At 39.9% G+C, this 11,426-nt stretch overlaps 1 protein-coding gene across 12 annotated transcripts in view; it reads right to left on the bottom strand.

Moving 5' to 3' along the window:
* CACNB2 (calcium channel, voltage-dependent, beta 2 subunit) overlaps window positions 1-11,426 on the bottom strand; it is a 412,882-nt gene that overhangs the window by 28,405 nt on the left and 373,051 nt on the right. For all 12 annotated transcript variants that reach the window (XM_011963870.1, XM_011963872.1, XM_011963869.1 and 9 more), the window contains one exon: window positions 7,148-7,224. In XM_011963870.1, coding sequence (XP_011819260.1) covers window positions 7,148-7,224 — 77 coding nt within the window. The remainder of the gene's footprint in view (window positions 1-7,147; window positions 7,225-11,426) is intronic.

Raw genomic sequence — 11,426 nt, forward strand, 5'->3', positions numbered from 1 at the left:
GACAAAAAGCGAATTTGAGTGACTTTCTTATTCTAGTTCAAAATGGGTCGTAAAGCAGTGGAGACAGCTTGCAATATCAACAATGCATTTGGCCCAGGAGCTGCTAATGAACGCACAGTGCAGTGGTGGTTCAAGAAGCTTTGCAAAGGAGAAGAGAGCCTTGAAGATGAAGAGCAGAGTGGCTGACCATTGGAAGTTGACAACCACTACTCGAGAGCAATCATCAAAGCTGATTCTCTTACAACTGCACGAGAAGTTGCTGAAGAATTCAACATCGACCATTCTATGGTCATTCTGCATTTCAAGCAAATTAGAAAGGTGAAAAAACTCGATAAGTGGGTGCCCTATGAGCTGAGCCAAAAAAAAAAATTGTTGTTTGGAATAGTCATCTTCTCTTATTTTATGCAACAATGAACCATTTCTCAATCGGATTGTGACAGGTGACAAAAATTGGATTTCATATGACAACCAGTGACAACCAGCTCAGCTGTTGGACTGAGAAGCTCCAAAGCACTTCCCAAAGCCAAACTTGCACCAAAAACAAGAAAGGTCATGGTCACTGTTTGGTGGTGTGCTGCCAGTCTGATCCACTATAGCTTTCTGAATCCCAGCGAAAACATTACATCTGAGAAGTACGCTCAGCAGATGGATGAGATGCACCAAAAACTAGAATGCCTGTAGCCAGCATTGGTCAACAGAAAGGGCCCAATTCTTCTCCATGACAACTCCCAACTGCACGTTGCACAACCAGCACTTCAAAAGTTGAATGAATTGGGCTACGAAGTTTTGCCTCATCCGCCATATTCACCTGACCTCTCGCCAACCGACTGCCACTTCTTCAAGCATCTCGACAACTTTTTGCAGAGAAAATGCTTCCACAACCAGCAGGATGCAGAAAATGCTTTCCAAGAGTTTACCGAATCCCAAAGCACAGATTTTTATGCTACAGGAATGAACAAACTTATTTCTCATTGGCAAAAATGTGTTGATTGTAATGGTTCCTATTTTGATTAATAAAGATGTATTTGAGCCTAGTTATGATTCAAAATCCATGGTCCAAAACCGCAATTACATTTGCACCAACAATACAATGTGCAAAAACAGATTTTTCTTTTTGCAGATTTTGTGTAAAATTAAGGACAGTGTGAAAAGTTTCACTAAAATTGCAACAGACATTTGAGAGAAAGAGAGAATGGAAAATTCTCAATCCAGTCAATGCAAAGGAGTCATACACAAGGCCAATGATTCAGGGAGGGCTCCAGGAAGGACAGGATTAAAACGATTTTAGGCTGATTAAGACTAATGGGAAAACACTGGGACCCAAGATATCCGAATGAAATCAGTCTAATAAAATGACACTGGAAGACTTCTGGTGACTTATGCAAAGCCACTGGGTTTAACAAAAGAGGCAGAGTGAAAGGGCACAAGGACCCAGGAGGATATGCCACTGGTTTCCTCATCTGTAAAATGAAGGGTTTAGCTTTGTTGCTTGACATGCTTTTACTTTTCCCATTGTTCCACCTGAAAATACAGTACTTAAAAAGTGTTACAAGAAAATAAGATGCATAATATCACTTCAAATTTTACAAAATGCTTCCACGTGCAACCGTAATACCTACAGAATTTTATCAACTGCAGAATCAGAGATGGAAATACTTTAAAGATCAACTTCAATGCTCTTATTTTTAAGATTAAAAAACTCAAAATTTAAGGGACTTGTTCTTGGCAAAAACTCAGCAGTCAGGATTCAGACCTACTCCTCCTGTGTGAGTCTATAACCCTCTGTATACCACACTGCCCACCAAAGTGAGCCTGTAACCGTCCCTATACCACGCTGCCCATCCAGGCGAAGTCCCTTCTCAATCAGGGTGCCCTCTTTCAGTTCCCTTCACATCCTGAATGGGGTCATGTCCTTGGTGTCAGGATTCAGGATGACATCGTAGAGCTGGGCTAGCTAGAAAATTATTCTATGATTAAGAATCAGTCAAGGAGAAGAAAAAAAATTTACTCACCCCAGGAAAGCATCACATTATACATGTTAGCTCTCTAACAAAAACCATGGTACATTTAGATTGAAGGAAGGAACAAATTACCACTTTGAAATAACAGACAGCTTGGTGTTACAATACAGCTACCATTTCCCTGTGATACACAAGCTGAACTGCTCAAAACAGTTCTAACCTTTTCCAAGGATGGGAGATCATCTGACAGGCATCACATTATTTTTCGGTTTTGAAGTTGTTATGGATATTAAATACCAGCCGTTTGAAAACTAGGATCTCTTATTATTCCTTTTCATTTGATTAGGTAGGAAACCTGTGATGGAGTGAATACCTGCCACTGTTTGTACACTATTACAAATATCAGCTATTGCTTGCATAATACAGGAGGTATGATTTTCTATCAAAAGAAGGTAATAATGGACTGAATTAATTCCAAATAGGTAGACTTAACATAGTAAGTAGTATGTCTCTTCTTTGCCCCATCTGTGCATACTGATGTGCTAAAAGGTTTAGCATGTGGTATGTAGGGGAAACATAAAATGTGCCTAGGGGTCTAACCAATGCTGACTTGTATGCCATCCTATAGCTAATCCTTTGCTCATATAGGAAAGTTTCCTTATGGGGCTTATGGAATGGCATAAGCCAGGACAGAGTCTCAGAAAAGTCTTCAGGAATGGTTTTCCTTGAATCTCAACTCAAGCAGCATGTTGTTAGCGCTTTCCTGGATATGAAGGACAAGATCTGGGTCAGGATTTCATTATTCCTACAATACATGTTAACCAAAATCAAGAGTTTCCTTTCTGGTGGTAAATTCCCGTATGTTTTATCTTTCTCATCTTTTATTGGGCTAATAAAGACCACATTCAAGGGACAGTGCCCTTTGAGGGCTTTTCTAAAATTAAAGATAACCAATTAGATGTCAGAATGTACAGGACCCTGGGATGGTCACGTTCATGAGTTGGATTTTGTGATTTGCCCATTGAATCTAGCTTCCTGTGATCATCAGGTGTATTTTTGTTTTTTAAAGAAAGGGTGAGGCTGGGCGTGGTGGCTCATGCCTGTAATCCCAGCAGTTTGGGAGGCCAAGGTGGGCAGAGCACCTGAGGTCGGGAGTTCAAGACCAGCCTGGCCAACATGTTAAAACCCTGTCTCTACTAACAGTACAAAAATTAGCCAGGTGTGGTGGCCGGTGCCTGTAATCCCAGCTACTTTGAATGCTGAGGTGAGAGAATCACTTGAACCTGGGAGGTGGAGGTTGCAGTGAGCTGAGATTGTGCCACTGCACTCCAGCCTGGGTGACAGTGAGACTCCATCTCAAAAAAAATGAAGAAGGTGGAAATGCATAAATCTTTGGCTGCAACATTGCCCAGGTGTTTGGCTTTCCACACACATAGCCTGAGTCAGGTTTGAAATTTACCTGTATCTGGACGTGAGGACTGGAAATCCAAAGTGAGAACTTTCTATAATTTACTAGTTCTGACATTTCGTTAACTCAGGTCTAAAAACATCTTGAGTTCATTCTGAAATATGTAGAATTTTGAAACATGTGGTCGCTTTCAAAACATACTATAGAAACTTACCAAGACAGTTAAGAAGCATTTTCAAATCTGTTTGGCTACATGCCTTTTATTAGACTCGGATGGTTCTCCTTTTTATGAGAGATGTTAACTTTTTAAAATTTCATACTTCTATTTCCATACTTTAACAAACATTAGTATTTACTTGGAAAGAACTGCTTTCATATATTTGAAAAGTCTCATTCCTCACTAGCATGCATATTATTATTATTAGTGATAGAAAGCCTTGGGAACGTTCTATCTATCTATCTATCTATCTATCTATCTATCTATCTATCTATCTATCTAATCTAATCTAATCTATGACAGGGTCTCCCTCTGTTGCCCAGGCTGGAGTGCAGTGACATAATCATGGCTCAGTGTAGCCTCAACCTCCTATACTCAAGTGAACCTCCTACCTCAGCCTCCCAAGGAGCCGGGACTACAGGCACACACCACCATACCCAGCTAATTTTTTTTTTTTTTTCAAGAAACTGGGCCTCACTACATTATCCAGGCTGGTCTTGAACTCCTGGGCTCAAGTGATCCTCCTGCCTTAGCCTCCCAAAGTGCTGGGATTACAGGCGTGAGCCATGGCACCCAGCACATTGTTTTGAAATTTAAGTTTTGGTCTTAAAGGCTTGGGTCAAGTTAAGCAGAGCTTGGGGTTGAGATGTATGTACGCACGTGTGTGTGGGTGCGATGTATGTGTTCTGCAACTGGCTATGACACCATTGCCCAGATGTCAAGTGGGAAATTTTCCAAGTTCTTGACAGCATCCAAACCTATATACTTTAGGCAGATACTTATATTCTTTGGTCTGGCAATGGGTGAGGGGAATAGTAGACAGGACCTCTAGAAACAAGATGAAAATGATCATTCCAGGCCCATCCACACTTGATAGCTGGAGCAGTTGTGCCTGGAGGTGGATTGGGAGAACTTCTCTTTAGAGCTCTCTGAAGGTTTCCTTTAAATCAGTTGAGCTATTGATATAAAAATTATCTCAGAGTCCTGATATGCTTATTATACATTTTGTAGTTGGTTATAGCTCCAATTGACTCAGTCACCAGAAAAGTCACTTGAAAGTTGGTGTATCTCTACAAAACCTTGGTGAACATTTAAATCACCTTCTTAAATATTACACTCTTCATGGAACTTTACTTTTAGTAATGTCAAACATCTGCCTACAAAATGGAATGTTATTTTACAAGTATATGAACTTGTTCTTCAAAATGCATACACCTCCTTTCATTATACAGACGGTCCTTGACATACAATGGTTCAACTCAAGATTGTGCAAGCTTATTATGAATTTTTCAGGACATAACCTCATCAGAAGTCAAGGAATGTCTGAACTTTACGATGGTTCGACTTAGGGCTTTTTACTGGGTCTGTCCACATGTTAAGTGCATTTTGAGTTATGATATTTTCCATGTATGAAGGGCTTATTGAGAGGTATCTCTATCGTAAGTGTAGGAGCATCTGTGTTGCCAAAACCACTGGAGGGCTACAATATGGCTGGAGGGAATGGAAGAATTTTTCTGATATATAGAAAGAAGTGAGGCTGACATTTGCGGGCAGAACTGCTGCTTTATCGCAAGGTGACATAGTCTTTTTCCATTTTAGGAGACTAGTAGCAGTCCCTAGAAATCACTGAAATTGTCTTTGAGATATGTAAGAAGAGTGTAAGGTTTATATAGGGATCCCTGCAACTTCACACATTTGAGAAGGAGCAGGATAGGCCTCCCTTCCTTTGTGGATTCAGGGGCTCCTTAATTATCAAGGGAAGGTATAAGCTTCACATAATACCTACAGAGGCTTTCATTTTCATTTCATGCGTACTATTTTACTTAATTTTGAGCATCTTAGAATTGCTTGCTTCAAGTTATAAGTAGGTAGGTTTTGAATTAATTTGCTTCCTAAAGCAATTCATTTATTGTGCTCAGATTTTGCTCACTTAAAAAGTCCTATATTACTGTGTAGAACTGGGAATTCCAAATAAACAGGAGACCAATGGTTTGAATTGCAAAGAAAGCCCATGATCAGTATCTTAGTTTGCTAATGGCTGGGCATGGTGGCGCATGCCTGTTATTCCAGCAGTTTAGGAGGCTGAGAAAGAGGATCCCTTGAACCCAGGAGTTTTAAGACCAGCCTGGGCAACATAGTCAGACCCCTTCTCTTAAAAAAAAAATCCTGTAGTTTTTGCTAAGAAGTCCTTAATTGGTCTCTAGAGGCTACCATCATTCAGGAATGAAGTTGATTATCAGTAACAGAGAAATCTTGTCCTTGAAGCACCTCTGTCACTGTGTGACTAGTTCCTTGATTTTTCCATAGTTGTGCAACTCTCTGTTTTTTATCTCGTCCCATTTCCAGCTTTCTAGAAATCACACACAGTATCCTTTTGCTGAAACGCCCTGGCAGCCAACCTTTACAATCTTACTCTGATTCCCAAGTACTGTTCTCTTAGCAAACTGAGATACTGATCATGTGCTTTTTTTGCAATTCAAATCACTGGTCTCCTGTGTATACAGAATTCCAAGTTCTACACAGAATAGGAGAGTTCCCAGATTTAGCAAATATAAATGCAGTTAAATCTGAATTTAAAACAATGTTTTAATATAAGTATGTTCCATACATTTTTAGTGTAAGTATGCCCCATGCAATATGCACTTAAACTAGTAAATTATTGTTTATCTGAAATTCAAATTTAAGTAGGTGTGCTTTATTTTATCCAGCAACCATTAGGATGTACCCATCGCTTTGGAAAGACAACAGTAGTTACTCTTCCCACAAACGTTTTCCTCTTCTTTCTATACTTCTTGTCTGTGTCTTCCACAGAACTTCTCTGGTAGAGCCCATGGCAGGCCAATCCTCTGTCTTCAATTTACCCTCTGTTCCTTACCTTTCTAAAGCTTTTATCCTTCTATTTAATGTTAAGATTCTATCTCACATTCTGCTATGGTTGTTGGCGAGTATTCACCCATTTACTGCCCATGACAAGCGCCATCACAGGAACTAGAGATTAAAGGTTAAATACGGCTGGGTGCGGTGGCTCACACCTGTAAACCCAGCACTTTGAGAGGCTGAGGCAGGTGGATCGCTTGAACTCAGGAGTTTGAGACCAGCCTGGGCAACATGGTGAAATTCCATCTCTACAAAAAATACAAAAATTAGCCGAGCATGGTGGTGTGCACCTGTAGTTCCAGTTACTTGGGAAGCAGAGGTGGGAAGATCGCTTGAGCCCTGGAGGCAGAGGTGCAGTGAGCTGAGATCATGCCACTGCACTCCAGCCTGGGCAACAGAGCGAGACTCTGTCTCAAAAAAAATTAAAAAGTTAAATACATTAATCATTTTGATCATCTACAGCAATGTAGAGTAAACACTTTGACATACTTTTTTTTTCCAGCCAGAAAAAAACATTTCCCCATACTGTTTGTAACTCCAAAAGGGCATGCTTACTTCCGATTCCTTTTAATGTCTGTAGGGTTAACACAGTGATTCAGTGTATATGTAAATTCACAAAACTGGATAGGACTGGGGAAAGCATGAAATGCAGTATGTATTATTCAGCATTTATCACCTACTTACCAGACGATGGAGGTGTTGATTTTCTGGAACTAGGTACTATGTCACCCAAACTGGATGATGAATTTCCTCCTGATTTACTGGAGTAAAGCAAAAATTTCTATTAAATCTGACACTTATTTCAGATCCTCAAACGTTTATATTACTTAATAAACATGATAATTCATTGTGTTTTTATTCAACTTTAAATTTATCTTTCATTTAAGGAAGAAAACAATATTTCCCAGTGGAGATTCCTGGAGTACTTGAAATAGGCACATGATGGTCTCTGATTTGAAATTGAAGGTTTAATTTTAAAAGGCCTTGACAGAATGGAAGAGAACCAGTGTAATTTCTGCAGCCCTCAAGTTATCTGCCCAGATCACAGATAGCGAAACAGCATAGATTTATTTTGCTTTTTATTTTAGAGACCCTCAGAGGTGATGCACAGAACCTTAATGCTAACACCCAAGATTAATATTTCTTTCTTGTTTGGTTGCAGCTCCCCTGTTTTAGGCTTATTTTATTAATAGTATACTAAGATTGAAAGCACGCAAGCTTTTATGAGCAACCTATCAAAGAACAACAGAGCCACATGAAAACTTGCCAACCACTAAAAGACACACGAAGAGACACGACTAAACAGAATATGATATGATGTAGTCATCAGATAGTACCCAGAATATTTCTCAAGCATGACTCACATGGAGAATGAAACTTGGTTAATTTAGGAATAATCTGAACATCATACATTTCAGAACTACCAAATTCGAAAGTTTGATGTAAGATAAACTTCAGTGTCTCAGAAACATTGGAGTTAATATTAGAACAAGAGCATTTGTGTTTTTCAGCAGCATACTGGCATGCTAAATAACATGTTACTGAATGACCCCTCTCTCAGATGAAGATGAGAAGAACATTTTAAATTTGGGCAAAATGATCTCACTGCCTAATGTTTATTATTATGGCCAAGCCAGGGTCTAGTTGAAAGAATCTGCTACAGCGTTTATGCATCAAAGGGCAATATTTGCTTATGTAAATATTAATATGAAAATAAAAGTTATTAAAGTATCAGTAACAGGCTGAATGTTATTGCTACTGTTCTAGCATTTCTATGCATAAACATCAAAAACTTTATTAGGTAATTAGCAAGAGGGCTTTATATCTTTTTAGGTTCTTAAGAAATACTCAAATACATTTATAAGGGCATCAGACAGTATGTGAAATTAATGACAAGTGATATTTATAAAAGCAGTTTCTGACAGTTATACAGGACCTATTACCAAGACCAAAACATTTTTTTTCCCCAGAAGTTTTTTTTTTTTTTTCCTGAAGTATTAAGTCTAATTTCAGTTCAAGGTCATGGGTTTTATATTTCCTTTGAATTTTAGTAACAGCCACATATTATTTGAGTTATATAAAATTGTGACAAATACTGCAAACAGTGACAATGGCTAGGATGCAGATTTGTCCTTGACTTTTATTTCTATTCAAATGCCAAGTTCTTGAATTTTACCCCAATTCCATTTCCATTGAGTTCTGTCAATTTTTATAATTTCTGTATCAGAGTTTTTAAAGACTGCCAGATTCTAGTTATGTCCTCAAAACAAAACTGCATTTAAAATGTTAGGAGAGGCTGGCACAGTGGCTCATGCCTGTAATCCCAACACTCTGGGAGGCCGACGTGGGTGGATCACCTGAGGTCGGGAGTTTGAGACCAGCCTGGCCCACACAGTGAAACCCTGTATCTACTAAAAATACAAAAATTAGCTGGGCGTGGTGGCGCGTGCCTGTATTCCCAGCTACAGAGAGAGAGGCAGGAGAGAGACTGAGGCAGGAGAATCACTTGAACCCGGGAGTGGAGGTTGCATTGAGCCCAGATTGCGCCACTGCACTCAAGCCTGGGCACAGAGTGAGACTGAAAAAAAGGAGAGAAATGTAAAAACCTGTGAAAGCAAGTAAAAGTATTTTCATATACTTAGGCAAAAATCTTGAGACAAAATAAAATGAAGAAAATCAAAGAAAAAGATATATGGCTGTAAGAAAAGGTAACCTAGTTCTCTGGAGTAAGTTCTGAGATGTTACATTTCCTCAAATACGGATAACTCAGAATCCTAAGGAAAAAAATGCAAGAGCAAAACAACATATCTAATAAAGCAAATAATAACAGATGGCAATAACCATTTGTCCTGGGCTTGCTGTGCCTGGCAAGACCTGGCTCCTTAATTTGCAGTACAGCATGGAAGTCTGTACAGCATGGAGGTCAGGTTGCCATCTTGGTTCTGACGCTTACTAGCTCTGCGACCTTGGTCAAGTTCTCTAACTTCTCTTAACCTGTTTTCTCATCTGTGACCTGTAAGATCTAATACCCACTGCTCCCACAGGTCCTTATAAAGATGAGTGGAGCACGAATGTTAGCCTAGGCAAGCCCATTTGGGAGACACAAGAGACTACACTTCTCTGACAATTTTGGGAAAAATTTCTACTCCCTTTGAAGTTGTTCTCATTTCTTAGTTTCTGTATGAAGAGGCAGAAAAAGACACAAGCCTGCCTCTGCAAAAATCCATCCCAAAATTTCCAAAATGCATTCTACAAAACACTCTTCCTAAGACATCAGCCAGATGAGTTTTGATGAGAAAGTAATTTTAGTAAATACTTTAAAAAATTCCCATTCCACCAGAGATTCAGTGTCCATGATCACATTAAAAGGCTCTGAAAAATCCTAAAGTAACTTTCTATTACCTAGAACTATCCCAAATTTATTTTATCTTGGAACCCCTTTCTCAAGTGATTTGACAAGAAAATTCTGAAAAATGCTGAACTGTCCTAACTAAAAACAAAACGTCCCCCAGCTGGGATAACTTCAAACCTCAACAAACTATATACTACCTAGTTGGTAAGAGCAATGTCTACACCCTATTACAACAACATTTTTCCATATAAGGTGGTTTTTTGTTTGTTTGTTTTTTCAGACGGAGTTTCACCGTCGCCCAGGTTGGAACATGATCTCGGCTCACTGCAACCTCCACCTTCCAAGTTCAAGTGATTTTCATACCTCAGGCTCCTGAGTAGCTGGGATTACAGGCATGCACCACCACACCCAGCTAGTTTTGTATTTTTAGTAGAGACGGGGTTTCACCATGTTGGCCAGGCTGATCTCGAACTCCTGGCCTCAAGTGATCCACCTGCTTTGGCCTCCCAAAGTGCTGGGATTATAGGCATGAGCCACCGTGCCTATAATAAAACCTCTGGCCATAAGGTTTTATTAACTAGTATTATGATACCATTTTCAATACAGAGGGTAGGAAAACACAAAATAAGGCCAATGGAACATTAAGAATTAAAAGAATACTATTGGGTCTTCAAACACCCTGCAGGCAAAATGTACATGCGTTGTTTATCTACATGCCTCTACTTTTTTTTCTCATTAAGAAATGCATTTTCAACAAAAGTTTAATATTGCATATAAAATATGCATTATATATATGTTGGCCTAATAATTTACTGCTGCTAATGATAATAATGGTACATGTCCAGGTTTGTTACACAGGTAAATTGCATGTCACAGGGATTTGGTGTGCAGATTATTTTGTCACCCAGATAATGAACATAACACACCAGGAGGTGGTTTTTATGATCCTCACCCTCCTCCCATCCTCCACCCTCAAGTAGTCCCCAGTGTCCAGTGTTCCCTTCCTGGTGTCCGTATGTTCTCAATGTTTAGCTCTCACTTACAAGTGAGAACATGCAGTATTTGTTTTTCTTTGTTTGTTTGTTTTTGTTTTTTTGAGATGGAGGCTCGCTCTGTCGCCAGGCGGGAGTGTAGTGGCGTGATCTTGGCTCACTTCAACCTCCGCCTCCAGGGTTCAAGCGATTCTCCTGCCTCAACTTCTCAAGTAGCTGGGACTACAGGCGCATGCCACCTGCCCAGCTAATTTTTGTATTTTTTTTTAGTAGAGATGGGATTTCACCATGTTGCCCAGGATGGTCTCAATCTCTTAACCTTGTGATTCGCCCACCTCAGCCTCCCAAAGTGCTGGGATTACAGGTGTGAGCCACTGCGCCCCGTCCCCGTATTTGGTTTTCTATTCCTGTGTTAGTTCGCTTGGGATAATGGCCTCCAGCTCCATCCAGGTTGCTGCAAAGGACATGATCTTGTTCTTTTTTTTTTTGAGATGGAGTCTCACTCTGTTGCCCAGGCTGGAGTGCAATGGCACGATCTGGGCTCACTGCAACCTCCACCTCCCGGATTCAAGTAATTCTCCTGCCTCAGCCTCCTGAGTAGCTGGGATTACAGGTGCCC

Source organism: Colobus angolensis, unplaced genomic scaffold (assembly GCF_000951035.1).
Source record: "Colobus angolensis palliatus isolate OR3802 unplaced genomic scaffold, Cang.pa_1.0 Scaffold63, whole genome shotgun sequence".
Lineage (NCBI taxonomy): Eukaryota > Metazoa > Chordata > Mammalia > Primates > Cercopithecidae > Colobus > Colobus angolensis.